We start from the raw sequence: 21,182 nt of genomic DNA on the forward strand, positions 1-21,182 counted from the left end.
AACTATGGAGTGGACTAGTTTTTGTGCTGACTTTGAAAATTGTTCATTGATGAGTGATTCATATTTCGTCAGGCGTACTTTTATAAATATTTTGGAAGGTTGTACTATTTCACTATACATGAAAGCGCTTACTGACTGTGAATATGATAAAAACAAAACTCCATTCAATGGAAAATGTCATTTCCTTCACACCACAAAAAATCTGTTTTCATGTAACATTAATGACATTCCTCATATTTTTGAGACATTTCAAGGGATTTTTCACCTGAATGTGTTAACATATTCATTTTAAGCATTTTCACTTTTTTTTTTTTTCATTTTTGCAAATACAAACACCTTTTAACTGTTTGTTAAAGTGTTTATTTAGCTTTTTTACGTGATAACATAATAACTTTTCAGCTGGCTTATAAGTTTTAGCACAAAAAAATCTCCAGGGCAAATATCTTCCATCTGATCTAATATACATCTTACATAATGTACATTATAACACATACAGTATTTTCACTTCAAATTTGCAATATTAATCACTCACACCAGTAATAATATTTTGACAGTTTAAAAAGTATAATTACAATTCACTTCTTGAGTTAGAAAGGTAGCTGCTGCAAACTAAAACATTTAATGGTTTTCAACGCAAATCTTTTTTATATATATATATATAATTTAAATTGAAACACAATTAAGCTCAAAATTATTCATACCTCTAGAAAATGTACATTGGAGCTTATTTTCATTCAGCTAGTAAACTGTTTCTGGTAGGAGATGACTCAGGCCTCTCCAGCTGTAAAATGATATTGTTCTCATTCTTGAAAAAAAAAGTTTTGGTATATTTTTCCTTCATCAAATTTTCATCAATAAGCAAAAAGAATTAAGCCAGTTTTCATTCATTACACACAAAGCAACTGCAGTCAAGAAATAGGAAAACTTTCACTTGTCTTGGTTTATGTTATTCCAATAATACTTTTACTTAAACCATCCCCTCTTCCCTATTGTTTGTGTTTTGTCCTCCCCCGCCCCCCCTCCATTCCTATTTCCACCAGCGTCTCTAATACATCTGTATTGAGTGGCATTTAATATTAATCATACCCATTCTCATTTTTATATATTCAGGGATATAATGATTCCCCCTTATTACAGTGGTTAATGAAAATTGTGTCCTTGAGTCAGACAGGATGGTTCTCTGTAAATGTCAGCCGTATAGCTCACAGAGATACTGCCGTAATCCTTCTGACTCTGCCAACTCCTTCCCAGGCTGTTGCCAGCAGACTCCCAGCAGAGGACAGGACTAATGATAGCTCCTCTAATAAAGACTGAAGGTCCGCAGCTCTTACAAAATGTATGGAAAATGGAGGGTGGGGGGTTGGGGGGATAAAGAGCCCGGCTCGATTAAGGTAAAGCTAGCGGCACTGTGAGCAACTGAGGGATTATCCTTGGTTATGTGCTTGCTTTATTCTTAAGCACTCACCTGTGTTCCTGCAATTGATTCTTTAGTCGGAGCTCTTTGAATCTGAATGAAATCTGGGTTTTATGTAGAAGAAAAATATAAAGCTTTCTCAAAAATCATCTTGAGTCACTACCTCCATCCTGTTGCTCACATTATTACCAAATTAACTCACAATATGCTTAATAAATTGCTGTTTTTACTTGACACATTTTTTTTTTTACCCCCTTGTTTCTAGATCAAAACTCATTTTGTCATGCTGCATTGCACCTGCTGTGTTTGTGTTATGCACGGGGCTGGCTGTGTGTCGGTCTGCTTGTCTGTCTCCAGCATGCTCAGGCGAGGAGATGCCTGCACAATCATGTCTGTTTTCTAACAGAACTATCTGTTCTTGTCTCTTTGTCTCTTTCTTCTCTTCAACTTGTATCCAATTCTGGGTATTTTTTCTGATTATTTTCTACTCTTTTTTTTTCGTAAGACTTGAATTACGTTTACTTTTCATGGAATAGTAGTGAATTCACAGCAAGAGCTGACTTTTTTTTTCTTTTTTTCTGTAAATTTGTTGGAATTATGGAAAACTATTAACTTTTGCCCAACTGTCTCTAGCTTCTTTGAAGTAGGGGGATGTGGCCTGTGAAGAATCCATGTAATGATGTTACTCATTAAGGACTGGAGGTTATGCAGCAAGTTTATGAGTATTTATTAATCCTTCTGTGTGTTTGATTTTAGATTTTGAGTGATATGTTCTATCAGTAAACAGAATAAGCTTAGACTCTTTTGTTTTGCCAATCTGTAGGATTTCATTTTAGACGTTTTCAGTTAATTCCTAGTTTTAGAAGATTATTTTTTCTGTTAATTTATGTTTTGTTAAATTGTTTTGTTTTGTTTTTTTTTTTGCATACAGTACCTTGCAAATGTTATTATATTTCATCACACTGCAACCACAAACTTGAATGCATTTTATTGGGATTTTGTGTAGCGGAAGGAAAATGGTTTCCAAAATTTCATAAATTAAAATATGAAAGTGTCTTGTGAAAATGTATTCAGTCCCCTTCACTCGGATCCCCCTAAATAAGATCCATTGCAACTACTTGTCTTCAGAGGTTACCTACTCTACAAAGTAGCAGAGTCCGCCTGTGTGTATTTAATATCAGAAATCAAGATGTTCTGTTTAAGCCTAAGCAGTTTTTAGAGAACAAACAGCATCATGAAGGAACACAGAGATTGGACAGAGAGAAAGTTGTTCAGAGGTTTAAAACAGGGTTAGACATTGAAGCATCTCACAGAGCACTGCTTAATCCATACCCTGTAAATGTAATTGATAAGCGAGAATTTTTGGCAAGTTGAAAATTGATTTTCACACGCACTCTTTATCCGTCCAGACTGAGTTTGAGTAATTTCGCAAAATGGTCACAACATTTATTCTCTCGATCTACACGCCATGCTTCAGATTTTTATGTGTAAAATATTTTTAAAGCCATGTGTCATTTTCCTGTAAATTTATAATTTTGTACTACTTTGTGCTGGCCTATTCTTTATAAGAACTTTGAGGTTTACGGTTGTTAGGGTGTGTCAAAATGTGAAAAAGTTTCTCTTTGCAAGGTACTGTTGGCTTCCTGTAGTGCTGAGTTTCTAGATTGTTTCTGCTCTTCCCTTTCATTCTCTCCTTTCATCCAGAGACGTTTGTCTGTTTCTCTCTCTGTTTTGTTTCCTGTGCTGTGACCCTCGGGTATCTCCCCTTTTTTTCTTCTCTGTTCCTCCAACATCCAGTTTCTTCTAGCCATTTTATTTTTCTATCTTTTTTTTGTTATTTTGTTTCTCCTTATTTTAGAAGCATCTGCTTTCTGAATGGGCCTGACTCTGGTATATAGCCGTGTTTTTAAATAGATCCATGTGTTTTCTTCTTCCTCGCTCCTCTTTTCTTCCCCCCTTCTTCCCTCCTTCCCCCCACAAACCCCCACCTCTAATCCTCTCTTTATCTCCATCCCCCACCCCCTGTCTTTTTCCCCCTCCTCCTTTTCTCTCTTCTTTCTCTTCATTCTGTCCGCGCCCTGATGTGTAGGAGCTTCAGATACATGTACATAAGTTTATTAACTTATAAACATGCATATACTACCTCACATATCTCTCTCTCTTTTTGCTCGCACTCTTTCATGCTGTCTTGGTGTTCTTTACTTAATGTCTCCAACGATCACAGCACCTTTTTCGGACCCTTTCGACCCACTCTCTGTCCACATTTCCAACTCATTTTGACGACACACTGTTATCAGTTATTGATCCTATGTATTGTACAGTATCTTGTTGTACAATGTGGCTGTCCTTTGCTACATTGCCTGTCATTGTCTGGAAGAGACGCAGAGCTGCCTCTGTCTTTCTATCTTTCTCGCTCCCTCTCCCTCTCTCTCTCTTTCTGTGTGTGTCTCTACTTCTACCTGTCTCTGTATTGTCTTGACTTGCTTCTCTCTGTCTTCCTCTTTCAGTTCTTCGTTCTCTTCTTTGTGTTCCTCCACCATTTTTTATTCCTCTTGAGTTGCCCAGGCATGCGAGTGACCTATGACTTCAGTCTCTCGCTGCGTCTCCCCTCTGATACGTAGTCAGGCGAGCTCTGACAGATGTAGTATTGCATATAACTTTGCTACTTTGCTTGTTCTCCCTCACATCAGGGTGAGAGAGAGGGGGGACACAAATAGCAGTCAGGGCCCTATTGATCGGCCCCTCAGTGATGCATATACACGCTCTAAAAACAGCCCCATCTGCGGCACAAGTGCCTCGAGGCACAGAAATTGCAATCAAGTAAAGTTTCTCTCTGAAGTCTCCGGATAAAGTTTAGAATGGCTTCAAGGAGGGGGATAAAACGAGAACAATGCAGCTGAAAGAAAAAAGGAAGCGCAAATTCTATTCAGGAGAAGAGAAACTGACTATAGGTGTCATGTCCTGGTTGAAATGAAACTCAAGAGTTTGTCACAATATTATTTTGAGTAGGCAGCTCACTCTGAACGGTTGAGCTTAACACAAGATTTGTGTCTTTTTGTTGAAATCATCAGTGCCATAAAGTAATTGGGACTAAACTTGAAATATCCCTTTGTAATTTTCTGTAAATCCCTGAAGTTCATTTTCCCCCTTCCTGTTACCTCTCCTCTCTCTCTCTCTTCCTTTTTTATCTCTTCTTCCCTCACTTTTTCTCTTGATCTCCTACTCTTTGCTTTGCTCTTTCTTTCTCATTCTTTTTCCCCACCTTTCCCCTCCTTGCTCCCCCTCTTCCCTCTTTTCTCCTCCTCTGCCTCACACTTTGTACCCCCTTCCCCAACCCTTCCCCCTGCCCCCATTTTCCTTTTTACCCCGGCTCTCTTCCTCTCCCAGTGCGCCGCGTGCCCCCTCGTTTCTCTATCTCACCCAACAATCACGAGATCATGCCTGGGGGGAGCGTCAACATCACCTGCGTGGCCGTGGGTTCGCCCATGCCTTACGTCAAGTGGATGTTGGGCATGGAGGACCTGACCCCGGAGGACGAGATGCCCATCGGACGGAATGTGCTGGAGCTCAACGGCGTCCGGGAGTCGGCCAACTATACCTGCGTGGCCATGAGCAGCCTGGGCATCATTGAGGCCACTGCTCAGGTCTTAGTCAAGAGTAAGAATCCATTTGTAATATTTTTTAAAAAACAGGCATTGTTTTAGAATGTGTTTTATTTGTCGAGTACACATCCTGCAGATTTGGAGATTTAAAGATTTCTGATTTTCTGTATCCCAAAGAACAGCACGAGCCAATTTCATCTTTTTGTTTTTTTCTTGAAGCTATATGAGGCCCTTCTGAAAAAATTAATATGCTCTAATTTGTCAGCTCTACAAGCTCAAGCAAGTTGCTGCTGCTGAAATGAGAAATTTGAGAAACCATATCATTAGAGCTTAAAAATAGTTTACACCCTGAGTGCAGCATGAGTCATTATTATTCTTTGAGAATTTCACCACAAAATACAAACCCCAAAAATACCACCAAGTTATGTATAAATAATGTTTTCCAATTGTGGGACTTATGGATTTTCAGTGTCATCAACCTATTAAGCTACTTTGTCAACTGTAAGCATTGAAGGAAGCTTGAATTTGAATTTCAGATTAAATTTAATTTAGAATTACAGCAATGACAATTTTGTGACTTGTTTTTTCACCTTTTTTGAGCCGCAGAAACTGATTTTAGTACTAATTTCAGCAGATTTTAATTTCAATTTACAATATAATATTTTATAGATATCCTTCAGCTGTAATATAATACAACATTAGAGGCTAAAGACTAACAGAAACTGTGTGCAGACTGGGAAATTATCTTAATAGTTTTCAACAGCAGAATTAGATTTCCTTTGTAAAAATATTGTAAACACTAAATGTCAAAAACAAAATAATGCCTTCAGATATGGCGATAATAAAGATATAGAATGTATATAGCATGGGGTAAACCCAGCGAAATCGTTTGCAATAACTAATAATTCTGTTTATCTGCTGATGTTGTGATCCACAGCTTTACCAAAGCCTCCTGGCATGCCCATCGTCACAGAGACCACAGCTACCAGTGTCACCATCACCTGGGACTCGGGCAATCCCGACCCCGTGTCCTACTACATCATTCAGTACCGGGCCAAAGGGCCAGACAGCAAGTATGAGACGGTGGACAGCATCACCACCACCCGCTACAGCATCGGTGGACTCTACCCCAACACTGAGTACGAAATACGGGTGTCGGCCTTCAACAGCATCGGACAGGGGCCGCCGTCGGCACGCGTGGAGGCTCGCACCGGAGAGCAAGCCCCTGCGAGCCCCCCGAGGAACGTGCAGGCCCATGTCATCTCTGAGAACACGGTGATGGTGCGCTGGGAGGAACCAGAGGAGCCCAATGGACAGGTGGGGCATTTTGAACTTTGAAGCACTTCACACACTTTTTTTTTTGTACTTTAGAATTATTTATTTAATATTATCAAATTAAATACATTTAAATACTTTACTTTTTTTGCATTTCTGAAGGTATTAGTCTCCATTAAAACATGTTGCAACTTCAGTGTAAATATGCCAATTGAGAAGTATTTAAAGCATTTAATCTATGTCAAAATGACAATAAAATTACATACAAATTCCTGTTTCTAGTACTTTTCAAGTAGAAAAACAACAGTGCTGCTTTAACATTTATAACACTGGCTTTTGGCAAGCTGGTTAGAGAGTAAATGATGTGTGACAGAATTATTGACTGCATACAGTCTATTTCATCCATGGTTATGTCATTTTTATATGAACCTGAACTAACAGAGATTAAGTCTGACAATGTGACAATGTTACATGTATATATATATATACAGTACAGACCAAAGGTTTGGACACACCTTCTAATTAAAATGGGTTTTCTTTATTTTCATGACTATTTATAAGGCAATAAATCCCACTTATTAACCTGACAGGGCACACCTATGAAGTGAAAACCATTTCAGGTGACTACCTCTTGAAGCTCATCAAGAAAATGCAGTGTGTGCAAAGTATTAATCAGCAAAAGGTTGCTACTTTGAAGAAACTAGAATATAAGGGGTATTTTCAGTTGTTTTACACTTTTTTGTTTAGTGCATATTTCCACATGTGTTATTCATAGTTTTGATGCCTTCAGTGTGAATCTACAATGTCAATAGTCATGAAAATAAAGGAAACTCATTGAATTAAAAGGTGTGTCCAAACTTTTGGTCTGTACTCTATATATATATATATATATATATATATATATATATATACAGTATATATCTGTTGAGCAAGAACTTAAAGCTTAGAATTGATTCTAGTTCAGAAACAACAGGTACTCTGCCTACTAACACAAGAAACATTTGGCTCTACTACCAACCATGGTGACTTTAAGAGAAGCATACAAACTGCTTCACATTAAGTCTCAGTGGCTCTGATCTAACCATGCATCCCCTGGATTTTACTGGCACCATCCACAGAAATCACAGTGTGATCTACATACATTGTTACAGATGGAAGTTAAAGCATAAATAGCGATGCATGTGGAAAACCTGCAGACACCTTCATAGAAGTTAATTCACAATTTTCTGAATGTTTTGTGCTGTTGGTATTGATTTGCTGCACTTACAAAGGAAAACCAACCTGATTAAAATAGGGATGAAATACTACACCATATGAAGAGGGTCTTCATAGAAAAGTATTACTTTTGCTTACTGTGAAGCTCTTTTGCAAGTAGCTGCATTTTAAAACAATAAAGAGGCCCATTTCACATCTTTATTGGGCACTTTTGTCCAGCTTGCATGTTCACTTACTTTCTGAGGACCATGTCTTGCCAAAGATTCTGGTCCCATAAGTCTCTTGCTACTTTCTCTGCTCTCTAAAAAAAGAAAGGGTAATTGGACTGTCCACTCTAAGTTGAGAGTGCTCCCTCTTGAGGCCCATTTCCTTTTTCAAGCCTACCTAACTGAACAGCGGGTTCATAAAAGCACAAGACTGAATTGAGTGCATATGGGGATTATGGATAATAAAGAGTAAGCGAAGGGGAGGTGGGAGAACTGGAGGTTTAGGGAGTTGGCATGGCAGAGAGATTACATAAACTCTGACCTACCTACTGTGTTTCCAAAAATCCCAAATGGCTAGAGGTGCAGTGATTACATCTTAAAGGCCAGAATCAGCTCATTGGTTTTGTCAATTTTCCTCTTCACTGTGGCCGTTGTGTAAAATCTCTTTGTAAAAATGGCATTAAGCACACAGTAAAGCACCATATCATCTGGACTAAACACTGTAAAGTAAACCAGATGACCCCAGCCATTGTAAAGTCTGGCTCTGTTAAAACATGGTATTATGGATTATCATTGTAGAGTGACTGAGGGATTAGACCAAATAATAAAATGTTGTCCCTGATAACCTAAAAATCAGATTCTGAAGCAGAGGCCTCAGTTATAGCTGTAATATAGTTGCTGCTCTCTCTGTTCCTTTCTAGGTGAAAGGCTATCGTGTATACTACACCATGGACCCATCCCGAGCCATTAATGAGTGGCAGATACACAACGTGCAGGACAGCGTGATCACTACCATTCAGAACCTCGTGGCCTCAGAGACATACACCATCCAAGTCCTCGCCTTCACCTCTGTAGGCGATGGCCCTTTCTCAGATCCTGTACATGTGAAAGTTTTGCGTGGAGGTAAGTGCCTCAATTTCAAAACCATAATCAATCCCAGGTCTCATCTGATGTATTGGCTGTTATATTGACTGGTGCCTGCAGATATAGGCAAGTACTAAGCTGGATTTGTCAATAGAGGTTTAAAGATCAGAATTTCATGTTCTGCATATCAGTCATATATTTGGCCAGTTGGATGGACAGTCATTGTCCTTACTGTTCATACTGTAAGTCTGATTGATATCTTTAGTGGCTGGGATGCTGGAGTGCATGTTGAGTGGTGGTGAAATTGTGCAAAGGTAAAGATAGAACAGTGTCTGATAAATGTTGGTTAAGCATAGTCAATATTGGTATTACAATTTTTATTCATAGTTTTAGAATTTAATGTTTTACAGACATTGTGTAAGCTTAGTATGCACCACTATCTACATATGATGGAAACATGAAAATTGCATACACACTCTGGTGTAGTCCATTTTATCTAGCACTCTTCACACTTCATTGGTGTCCCTGATGTCAACACTTCATAAAGCAGACTTTTACCAATAGGACAGGACTTATTCTGCTTCTATGACATTTACAAGGTTAGAGAATAGAGTGGGACGGATCTTTGATCACTCCCTTTCACACAATATCTCTAAATCATCCAGAGTACTGGATCATCTCTTATGCTTTTTCTCTTCAGCTCATGCCACTGGGAGAAGGTTAATTTAGAATCTGGTGAATCCTTTCTATGTCATTTTACTACTGAAAAATCCACTGCTGGCAGATATACAGCTTTCTGACAGAGACGACATATTTTTTTTAATTAAAATCTTTTGATATTTCAAATTTCTATGATGTGTTGCACTCTAAGCTTACCAACCGCACTCTAGTCATCATTTGTTTCATTAAAAAAAGATCAATATAAGTCTCATCTGATCAAAGTGATCAGTTCAAGTTAAAGCCTCAGCATTAGCAAACTGTGCATATTTACATGCAGGATGGCCAGACATAATACTCTTTTTATCCATAACATGCCTCCAAAACAACTGATTTGCATGTAAATAGTACACAAGGGTCACTATGGAAACTCTGTGATCTCAAAATGCCATTCTTTAACAATGAACTATGGAAATTTTTTATGTCTCTTACCATTATGCTCACTGTGCATGATGGCCATATAAACCCGAGTCTTTTTCCCGCTTTGTTAGCCACACATATGGACATGTTTATGCAACAACCTATTTTCTTATGAGCAAATACCTTCCCATTTTAAAGAATGCCTGAAAGTAATAGAACATTGAAAAATGTAGACTAAGAAGGAACTTCCAAAGACTGTATGGAACAGAAACTTGAGAATAGAGAAGTAGAAAATCTACAGCAAAACAGAAACTAAACACACAGTGACCACAAACTGTAGTACAGCCAAAATAAACCAACAAAAAAAACCCCTAAACAAAACACAACTACAAGAGTTTGACCAAAATACAATGTGTCAGAAATCGAAAGCAGATATTAAAGACAACACAAGAGAACAGAAACAACCAGACCGATCAAAATAAAAGGATAAAAAGAATCTAAAAACTAAAGGATCAGACGAATGAAAATAAAGCAGCACAGTAAACAGGAGATGTGAGGAAACTTATAACTTTGACTCAAAATGCATCATAAACCAAAACATAGCAGAACAAACACAAGATGCCGTTACAGTCTTTTCATACACTCTGATCACTTTAAAAGTAGTCAGGCATTTTGTACAAAATACTAAACTCAGTTGATTTTCTTCATTTTGGTATTATAGGTTTTCTTAAAAGTGCCAATAATTGCACCACCAGTGATTATTATTAGAATAAGGTTTTTTTTCACTGAATAAATTAATTGAAATTTAAAGGCTCCCGTTCTTCCACATTTTGCAAGGTGAAAATTAATCTTCTTAAAGTTCTTTGCACATCGTTAGCATGGGTGCTAATAAGTGGGGAGGCTGCTATGTCTTCTGTTGTGCAGAACTATTTGATAAAGAATCTTTTCAGGACATTGAACTACCAGAAGAATAATCATAGTTTGTGTTTACATTAGAAAGATACCTGGTTGGAAGGGCTGAGGCCTTACTGGGTGTGTTGTCTGGTCCTGCTCAGTTCCAGGTCAACCAGGAAAGTTTAAAGTCGGGAAGGTGACAGACACCAGCATTGAGCTGACCTGGGAGCCCGCGTACACCAAGGAGAAAATTGTCAACTATGAGCTTCTCTACAAGCCTGTCAAGTTTGGCAGTTTGGTAAGCTTTTTTGCTCGCTTGTTTTTTTGTGGACTTTGTGCCATCGTAGAAGTAAAGAGGTGAGATAAAAGGAGGAAATGTAAGAGATTAACCCGGACACTCAGCAGGGTTCACCTCTCTGTTCTCCGCTCACAGGAGAAGTTGACCTTCGGGTCGAGGAACTCTTACACTGTCGAGGGCCTGAAAGCGAACACCGAGTACTCCTTCTCCCTGGCCGCCATCTCCAACAAAGGCATCGGCGCGTTCACCAATGAACTTGTGCAGAGGACATCCCAAGCCAGTATGTCCTTGTTTCACTAATTTTATATAATATGCTCACACAAGCACCGCAACGAGCGCCTCCTGCACATTTTAATCGTGTCATATTTACCTCCTTGGGAAATATTTTCTGCCTCTCAAATCACACGCTCACACATGTCGCCGTTTCCTCAGCTGCTGACCTGATAAAAACCTGGAAACCATCTCAGAATCTCTCCATGTGTCTCCTTTCTCATCCCATCTGTCCACCTCTCCCTCCTCCCATCCATCCGTGCACCTTTAACTGTGTCTATCTTCCGCTGAGCGGCCTCTCTTCCCCCACACAGCCAAAACAACACGACAGATGGAGACAGAGCAGCAGAATTATGTTTTTGTACTTTTATTTCTTGGCTATCTCTTCATTTCCTTTCCTCTGTCAGTGTACAGTATAATGCATTTTTGAGAGGCTGAAACTTTCTTCCACTTACTGACTCGCAACCATTGGTGTGTTAAAGGACGGTCACTGGCCTGTTACGATGTCAGGTAAGTACCATGTAGTTTATATTTTACCACACACAACACTTGGATTCTCTCCCTTGTCTCTATTTCTTTAACTTTTTTTTACACAAACACCGATAGCCGATAAGGCTCAAAACGGATCCACCTTGTTGCTCTGCGTTCAAAATCCCCTCTGCCCTTAAGAGGACAAAACGATAAACAAGAAATGGAACCAAGGAAAGAATTCATAAAGTCACAGCGGTGATTAAGTACTCTAGGTTGTCTCTGACGTGGTAAGTTTTGTTATTTTAATTATTTAACAATAACTCAGCAGAACGGTGACTGTTCGCTCCCCTTCTGAAGTGACCTAAGTGGGTGGTACACTAGAGGTGTCAAAGCGGAAGGTGAGGGGAGGGGAGGGTACCTTGGATAAAGAGAAAAGAAGGTGCTTGATAAGCAGACTGTTTCGTGCAGTAGAATTCATTTCCCAGGGAGGTTAGGTGTGCTTTGTTATCGCCAAGCTTTGGTGCACATCTAGATTGTCCCCCGAGGCCAGCAGAACAGTGGCTGTACGGCTGAGTGAATAGATACTTGAACCTGTCAGCTGTGACTGTTACACACACACACGCACACGCCGACACGCGCACACAGAGCTGAGCTGCACACCTCAGGAGATCAAGCACAAGCCTGGACACCTCGCCCGTGCTTTAGCCTTTGCATGTGTGTTAAGGTGAGTGATGTCTGTTGTAGTGGCGGAAAGGTGTGAGAGTTCTTCATGTTTTCCTTTTTTATATATATATTCCATCCTGACTTCCTGTCTTAGTGCCTTTCTTTTCCAACCTGACTTCTAAATCATTTTGGCACTGTGTAAGATTGTTTTAGCTTGTTTTATCTCCTTGTTGCAAAGCTTAAGACCTTCCCCTTGTCAGAGCAGGAAAGTCTCACCACACTCTATTATCCCAAGGACTCAGGGATTATGCTGCCATGGAGGCTGCTGTTGGGAAATGTGTATAAATATATATGTGTGTGTGTGTTCGCGTCTGCTTCTGGGTGGAAAGCTGTGTGTCACTCCTTCAAAAGGAGAGAATTTATTTTTTGTTTTCATTCTCTTTTTTTCATTCATGAACCTGGACCCCTTTATGCCACCAGCTACAGCCAGATGATAAAATAATTGTTGGCTATCGGATGTGCAATCTTCTTCCATATAATTAAGTTGTCCACTTAGGATCAATACTCTTGTCTCGGGTTTATTTCATTATCCTCTAAGCCTAACATTATGCATTTACATTATGCTGTAGCACCCCTTTTCTTTTTCTTCTTTTTTTTTTTGCTTTCAAGCCTTGCAAAGTATTCATACCTCATGTTTCAGCCTTTTATTTAATTTGTAGGGATTTTATGTGATAATGTACACAAATGTGAAGTAGAAGGAAAATGACACGTTTTTTTAAGATTTTATCTATCACTGAAAACTTGTAAAACTTAGTGGCACTACTATGTATTCACATGGGCTGCATTTGGAAGCACTATTGTTGCCTTGCAGCAGGAAGGTCCTGAATTCGAATCCTGACCAGGAGTCTTTCTGCATGGAGTTTACATGCTCTCCCTATGCATGCATTGATTCTCTCTAGGTACTCCGGCTTCCTCCCACTGTCCAAAGACATCATTAAAACAAAAATTTGTTTTTCTAAATTGTCCTTAAGTGTAGGTGTGTGCATTAGAGTTTTGATCTATAATCCAGACCTGGGCCGGATTGCGTCAACATTACTTTCTTGAAATTAGGGTTAGTCTTTCCTGGTGCGTTTTTAATAAGGCTACTGCAGACAAAGCACAGAGAAAACTAAACTAGAATGCTCAATGTAGAAAGTGATGCTACTTATTCTAGTGTACATAGAGATGTAGGTCATTTACCTGGTTGAGGAAATAATGAAAGCAAATGCAGAAGTTGGACTGCAATAAGTGCAGAGCGCTGAACAACTAATTCACGTGTGGCTTCGCCCTGCTCTGCTCCTATCAGTCACACATCCAAGTGACTCATCCAGCGGTTGCAACAAGCATCAAAATGGAGCTGGATGATGTCAAGCAAATCCCAAAAGCAAGATAAATTACACTACTAAGCCAGCAGATTGCAAAATCTGACTGGAAATATTATAAACTATTAGTTTCAAATAGTAAAATATTTACTTTGGGCTCTGGCTTCTAATTGGAGTTATTTAGTCAGGTTGGATTGGGCTCAGACACAATGTCTATGGGTCTGGGCTGGGTTGTAAAATTTCAAGGTAATGTTGAAGTCAACTTTTTGTAGATTGTAGATGACATAAACCTGAGTAGGAGGTTCACCTACCAGCAGGTCAATTACCCTAATTCATATTGATTTAGCCTAAAACACTTAAAGCTAATGCAGAAACCTGGTTTAATGTATATGTTCCTTCCACTTTACAATTGTGCTCTACTTGGTGTCGGTTTATCACACAATAGTAAATCTCAGTAAACACATTAAAGCTTGTGGTTGTAAACGGACTAGATACAAAACAAAAAATCAAGGGGTGTTGATACTTTTCCAAGGTGTGTGTTCTTTATTTCAGTTCAGTTTACTTTCATTTCTTATTGTTTCCTTTTTTTTGCCCTTGCTTCCCATCCTTTTGCTTATGATTTCCCCCCTCTCTTTAATGTTTTATTGTTTGTTTGTTTGGTTTTTTTTCATATCCTAAACTCTTTGCCAATTTGCTCCCTTACCTCTATCCATCCAAGAGCCCTCAGCTGCACCTGAAGGTGTGTCCTGCGAGAGTGTCAGCTCCACCTCACTGGGAGTGAGCTGGAGGCCGCCTCAGGTGGAGGCCCAGAATGGCGAGTTGGCAGGTTATGAGCTCAAATACCAAAGGGTTTCTGGGACAGGAGAAGAAGAAGGAGGAGAAACTCAGGGCTTTGAGGTGGATGGGCCTCCCATCACAGCGCAGCAGACACAGATTGTGTTAGAGGGCCTGGAGAAGTGGAGCTGGTACAATATCACTCTGGCAGCCTCCACAGCAGAGGGGACCGGACCCAGAAGCCCGGCCGTGCTGTGCAGAACACATGAGGGTGGTAAGAACGTGTGTCACTGATCAGACTTAAATGGTATTGATTGGTTAGTTGTTTATTTACTAGTTAGGACACTTTGTCTTTTTAATTAACTCTGCATTTGCGTGCGTTCTGCGTGTGCTAGTTCCCGGCGCCGCTCCCCGACAGGTGGACGTTCAGCCGCTCAACTCCTCAGCTCTCCGGGTAACGTGGCGCTCTGTGTTGCCACGGTTACGGCAAGGCCAGATACGGGGGTACCAGGTGCACTTCAGCCGCACGGAGAGCGGGGAATCACGCACCCTGCCCCGAATCAAAGACCTTCTATTGGATGAATCCCAGGTGAAATCGCTATTTCAAAGATAAACCGACGCTCATCTCTAATATCTATAAACATTTTCCTTTTTCCCATCTAATCTTTTGACTCACTCCTCGTCTCGGCTGCCTACGGGGGCGTGCTTCTTCTGTGTGACAAGATGGAGGAGGATGATTCGACTCAGTATGTGAGTGCAGACTGCCGGTCGTTTTCCCACAAGGAAATTATAAATGAGCTCACAAGCAAATCCATCCAACGGAATTAGTCCCAGACTTTAAATTCAGTTCTTAAGAAGGATTTAATCAAATCCTCTATTATCTAATTCTATATTTGTTTGTTCGGTTACTTTGAACATGTCCCAAAAAATAGATCATTTTATGTTTAAAGAAATAAAATGGTGTAATTAATAATACTTTTTCCAAGAACATACACCATTTCCATCAGACTGGATATGAATTCGTATATAAAAAAACATACAAATGCACATTAAAATACTGATACATTGAAAATGATAATACATTGTAAAAGATTTTTTTTACATGTCATGTGGAGGACTGCTGACTGTGGAACAGTTCACCACTTATCAATGCTGATAAGCCACAAAAATGTCACTGCTCAAAAGGTTTGGTGCGTACAGAGTTCTATATCCAATCATAACAATGGAAAGTTAGGTGAAAGGAGAAACATTGCTACAAAAATTGGGGTACAACTAACAGGAAGAGCCACTGAGTTGAGGAGATTGTTACTAATCAATTTATTGTGATGTACAGTACAGACCAAAAGTTTGGACACAACTGTGTGTCCAAACTTTTGGTCTGTACTGTATATACAGACCATATGTCTGTCAACAGACATTTGTGCTTATATAAAGAAGAACATTTGTTTTGTACCTTCTTTGAGAAGTTTTGCATTTAATTCTGTCTGCAAACTTGCAAAGATAATAGTGTGATGAGTGAAGAATGCAGCACTTGAAGTGATTTAGAGATTGGGAATTATAAATCACATCAAAATTGAAAATTTCAATTTTCAACTCTGAAAATTGTTTCAGAATTGAAAAAAATTTTAGATTATTTTTTTGTATATATTGAAATGTGGTTCCCGACAAATCTTATGATTTATTATCGCATGTTGTAATTTATTTTATCGTAGCTTTTCATCTATTATCTAAATTACTTTAAAATGTACTTAATTAGTAAGTAAAAAGGAGTATTTGAAAACAGTATTGTTTTGTTTCAATATAGTGATAACTTGTGTCTGCTGATGTGTACTCGCGTCATATTTTTTAACAACTAATCACTTTTTCTGTAGAAAAGAGGTTCGGTATTTAACGGTGCGTTTTCCTCCATCAGGAACTGGTTTTAGGAGGTTTGAAAGCAGAGACCTTGTATTCTGTCTCAGTGGCTGCATACACCACCAAAGGGGACGGAGCACACAGCAAAGCTAAGCTGGTGCAGACCACAGGGATTGGTAAGCATATGTCAACTATATAACGCTCTGGATTTAGTAACACATTCAGGAATTGATCTTACAGAAAGCTGTGCCGTAAATAAACAGCAGATCAATGCTAATTTCCTCTGCAAGATTTACATGATACATGGTTTTAGAGTGCATTTTACAACTGATTTTATGCTGCCCACTCTGCAGTGCCTGGCTCTCCGTCCCTGTGGGTGCGTCCGGGATCCGGCTCGTCTGTGGTGGTGAGGTGGTCTCCTCCGCTTGAATGCTCCGAGACAGGTTCTGATGGCCGGGTGGCCCCAGTGGAAATCCAGGGCTACCGCCTACAGTTCGGGCTGAAGAACACTTCTTTAAACGGCACTGTCGATTTCCAACCTCAAGAGAGAAATTTCACTGTCAGAAACCTCTCCCCAGGGTCCTCCTACATCTTTGTCCTCTCTGCGAAAAGCCGAGCCGGCTATGGAAATGCGACGCAACAGGAAATAGCTGTTCCCATGTGTCCACCCTCAGGATACCCTAAAATAATCGATTTTGTGAACGCTACCTGCTGCTCCCTCCAGTTCTCCTGGCTGCCCCCCTCCCCAGACGAGTGCAGCAACGCCGTCACAGAGTACACCGTAGCTTACAGAAAGGCTTCCAACTCGGGCTCCTCTGCCCTACCAGCCTCTTCTGCTCCCCCTTGGCTCATCACACTTCCTGCAAGTGAGTCCAGCTATACCATCTTGGGCCTGAATCACAGCACAGCCTACGAGGTGCAGCTCAGAGCCCACAACCAGGCAGGGCCAGGCCCTTTCAGCCCTGCTCTGTTGTACCTCACCCTGGCCTTTGAAACAGGTAGGGCTGGCCGTGGGCCCGGGGGAACACCTTTCAGCTCCTAAGCACTGGTTCAACTTCACTTCTCCCCTCATCGTGGAGTCCACCTCCAGACACTAAACTAAAACGAAGTCTGGGCCAGTTTTTACAGGTCCACCTTTCACCAACTCACACCCCGAGAGAAGGAGTTCTGCAAGTCTCAGAGGAACACAACTGCTCCCACCCCTTAATCTCCTTCACTCACTCACTTGTACCTTCATCACCTACCCTTCACCACCAGTGGAAGCAGGCTCATAGTTAATGGATGTTTGCCTCAAGAGCACTGCTTATCACAAACCCGCAGGTAAAAGTCAATACTGAGCCCAGGGTGTACAGTATCTACAAGAGGAGGTGAGTGTTTAGTCTCATTTGAAGTGAAAAGTGGCGCCTGGTGCTGTATCTGCAGGTAAACCTTTTTCTTATCTGATAGACCTTCACTGCCACCTTCTCTCCGAAGCCTTGCTGACATGCTGAATTCTGAGTAGAGTCAAACACGAACATCCAGTCTGACAAGTGTGGCATGTCACATTACTGCAGCCGATCTGTCCGTTACTTACTTTTTCATGTCATCCACTCTCCTCATCACCTGCCCATCCTCTTAACCATCATGTACTCCTCTCCGAGTAACATTTTCCACCTCAGCAGGTTTGCACGGGGAACCTGGAAGATCCTCGGATTTCTTCTCATTGATTTGTGATAAGTAACCATTGTTTTTTTTGTTTGTTTGTTTTGTTTGTCTTTGTTTGTGTTTTCTGCTTGCATCCTAGATGTGCCGAGAAATTTTTCTGTCAATCTGGCCACCAAGACCAGCGTCCTTCTCACCTGGGATTTTCCAGAAACCAGCAACCCCTACCGCTTCATTGTATGTCCTAACCTGGTGCTAGTTCTATACATGTCAGAAGACATCAATGCACAGTCTGGTACAACACAGTAGCTCAGATAATTGTAGAGGGTCTATATTATTTAATATGGATGCTAGTTAAGTCACACATTTGCCATTTCATGCCTGTGTAGAATTGGTAGCTTCATATCCTATTGAATACAAAATGGAGTCAGCTATTTTGGGCCGATTTGCACCACTCCTACTGTATATCACACCATCCAAAGGAAATGGTAAATGGAACAATACAGAAGTAGCAATCAGCACATTTTCTCACTTCACTGTTGTTTATTTCAGACACTCCTGTAGGAATGTTATGCAACTTCTACTGAGTTCTATCTGTTTGAGGCAAACATTAGTGTATTTGAACTTCTCATCTTTTTTACTCTTACTTTTTATTTTTACATTAGAGCCAACTTTACATTTATCTTGTTAATCCCAACGTTTCCACTAACGTACCAATGAAGATAGCCCATGTGCCACTAGTGTTTTGTTTACCACAGTTTTAGGATTGTGGATTTGGCATAGTGTTGATTTACTGATTTACTGCTTTGACTAAAATCAACATGTACTTTACCTATTCTCAGTTCAACAACTGTGCTATTAACTGCTAATGATTTTCATAAATCATTAGCAGTTAACAACTGCTAATGATTTATGAAAATAAATGTGTTTGTAGTTGGTTTTAAGAAAACTTTTTGTCGGTATTGGTTAAAATCAGGTCTGCTATTTCATCCTACTCCGTGACTTTACACAACAGTTATAAAGCTACAGCCTTAAGCAGTAGTGGCATAGCAACAAAATCCAACAAAGCTGCACATAGTCAAAAAATCACTCAGAATTACAAAATATATATCTAAGGTTACACAATGTTTGACTGAAATGCAAAGAAATTAGAAAATCGATTTAGTGTTAGAGCTCTAAGCTATCATTAGTCTTGTCATTTCACTACAGGAGCCATAGCTGTTATTGGTGATTCTGGTAAAGATGTGGACAAAAGCCCTAAAATAAATGGCTTTCATGGAGATTTGGTGCCCCAAGATGCCTCTTTTTACTGTATGCACTCAATAGATCTTGAAGCAAGATGAACACAGGATGTCTTGTTTTTCATCGTTGTGGTTGTTTTAAACCTTTTAGGTTTTGTTCTAGAGGTCAGCAGCTATTTTTTATACCTGCGTCCTGACTTATGAAGATCAGTACACCTTTTTTTTCAAGCCTTTTAATACATCTTTACCAGGGGTACTAATACAGTAAATGCGGAGGCTGTTGTATAGAAATGTTACATATTTAACTGCTCCCAACATCCAGGTGGAGTACAACCGTCAGAAGATGGAGGTGGACGCACGTTTGAAGAAGGCAGTCATCCCGAACTTGCAGCCAGACACCAGCTATGACTTTAAAATCACGGCTCCCGAGGGCAACATGGGAGGCCTTCGCCACCGCATCACAGCCAAAACGTCCCCACCAATCACCATCCGCCGTCCTGAGATCGACCAAAGTCGCCGTGAAACCGAAGCCACGGTCACCATCATCCTGCCGTTGCTGGAAACTCGCACTCCTGTCAAGTACGTTTTTCAGAGTTTTTGCTCAGAACAGATTTTATAACAAACTATACATGATGAGAGCATTTCATAATGCTGACATTGGCCTCAAATTGATTTATTTCTCTTTGTTTCAACAGGAACATTTATGTCGTTGTGGTTCCATTGCGGAGAGCCCGCGGCGTCATCAGACACCTGAAGAGTCCAGATGAAATGGACCTTGAGGAGGTGAGAACCCCCACATTAACAGCATCAACTGACCCAAAAACAGACGAAATTCCTTCTCCAAGAACCCATGGCAACAATTAGCCATTTTAACAACAACATATCAGCCTTAGAGTTACGTTTTTCTGCATTTTCCTTCTCTATGAAGCTTTTGAAAGACATCAGTCAAAGGCAGAGGGATTCTCGACAGCAGAAGCAGGTGGACCTAAGGCGGGCTTACATCACAGCCCGTTTCACACCTGAAACCCTACCAGCCTTCTTCTCGTTGGGGGACCAGCTGGACTACGGGGGCTTTGAGAACCGTGCTCTAGAACCGGGCCAGGAGTACGTCTTTTTCATCCTGGCTGAACTGAACTCCACAACAGGGGTATGAACGCCACTTTCTGTTGTTTCCGTGCCTACAAAACATTCCTCTCTCCTTCTTGCCTGCAGGTTAACACTATGAGTCGTGATCTACAGCCGCACTACTAAAACCATATAATTCCCGTTAGTCAAAGTGTGATTGGCAAATGCAATAAGTCTCTCACACTTCCATCACTAATAAAGAGGGAGTTTACTTACACTGGCAGTGGAGGAGATATTTCCTCTGTGCACTGCTGGCATGATAGTGCATTTCAGCTGGAAAAAAACCCATACATATGTAATATGAATTATAATAGAATTTCAAATTGAACAAAAGCCCAAAGGATATTTTGCAGAAGCTCTTCAGAACCAATACAAATGCAGCAGTTCAGACCTTGGAAAGAGTAGGCCGTCCCTTCATGTCGTAACATCCTCACATTAAATTAGTTGTGTCTGGTTAGTCCCATGCAATCCTTTGCAACAGTTCTGTAACAATACAAAGCCTAAAAAATAGTCCATCCCTTTTTAGCATAATCGCACACTGAAAAGAAAAGAAAAATCCACCCTGTGATTCCAGTGCATATATTCTCAGGGAAAAATCACAGTAAAAACTGCTTTAACAATATCTGCAGTGCCATGGTTATTAGATTAAATAACAAAACTATTAAAAGCATCTAAGTGAAACATTTTTTGCTGTGTCATCTCTTCACGTGGTCTTTTTTAGAGTGTAGAATCTTTTAATTTATTCCCCATGTCCTCTTTTTCATGGCATGAATGCAATGCAACTCAGATGTCAACATGTAACTAATCAATGAAGGAAAGACAACAAAATGAGCCAGGTCAAAACAAGCTGGAAGATATAGCATGTATGAAAAATCTCATTCTTAAAAGAATGACAAAACCTGCTACATGGGAGGCATGCCACACTTTTCTGTCATTT

The 21,182-nt window shown here is 40.2% G+C and overlaps 1 protein-coding gene across 8 annotated transcripts in view; it reads left to right on the plus strand.

The window, feature by feature from the left end:
• The window catches only part of ptprsb (protein tyrosine phosphatase receptor type Sb), a 100,638-nt gene that overhangs the window by 58,879 nt on the left and 20,577 nt on the right, over positions 1 to 21,182 (plus strand). For 3 of the 8 annotated variants that reach the window (XM_032564990.1, XM_032564992.1, XM_032564991.1), the window contains 15 exons: positions 3,504 to 3,518; positions 4,802 to 5,071; positions 5,954 to 6,333; positions 8,414 to 8,615; positions 10,709 to 10,845; positions 10,981 to 11,125; positions 14,329 to 14,658; positions 14,780 to 14,973; positions 15,108 to 15,134; positions 16,297 to 16,414; positions 16,592 to 17,236; positions 18,022 to 18,116; positions 19,443 to 19,699; positions 19,816 to 19,903; positions 20,049 to 20,267. In XM_032564990.1, coding sequence (XP_032420881.1) covers positions 3,504 to 3,518; positions 4,802 to 5,071; positions 5,954 to 6,333; positions 8,414 to 8,615; positions 10,709 to 10,845; positions 10,981 to 11,125; positions 14,329 to 14,658; positions 14,780 to 14,973; positions 15,108 to 15,134; positions 16,297 to 16,414; positions 16,592 to 17,236; positions 18,022 to 18,116; positions 19,443 to 19,699; positions 19,816 to 19,903; positions 20,049 to 20,267 — 3,122 coding nt within the window. The remainder of the gene's footprint in view (positions 1 to 3,503; positions 3,519 to 4,801; positions 5,072 to 5,953; positions 6,334 to 8,413; positions 8,616 to 10,708; positions 10,846 to 10,980; positions 11,126 to 14,328; positions 14,659 to 14,779; positions 14,974 to 15,107; positions 15,135 to 16,296; positions 16,415 to 16,591; positions 17,237 to 18,021; positions 18,117 to 19,442; positions 19,700 to 19,815; positions 19,904 to 20,048; positions 20,268 to 21,182) is intronic. The other 5 variants (XM_032564993.1, XM_032564994.1, XM_032564996.1 and 2 more) reach the window with 3 other exon arrangements.

The sequence above is a fragment of the Xiphophorus hellerii genome, chromosome 6 (genome assembly GCF_003331165.1).
Source record: "Xiphophorus hellerii strain 12219 chromosome 6, Xiphophorus_hellerii-4.1, whole genome shotgun sequence".
In the NCBI taxonomy this organism is placed as follows: domain Eukaryota; kingdom Metazoa; phylum Chordata; class Actinopteri; order Cyprinodontiformes; family Poeciliidae; genus Xiphophorus; species Xiphophorus hellerii.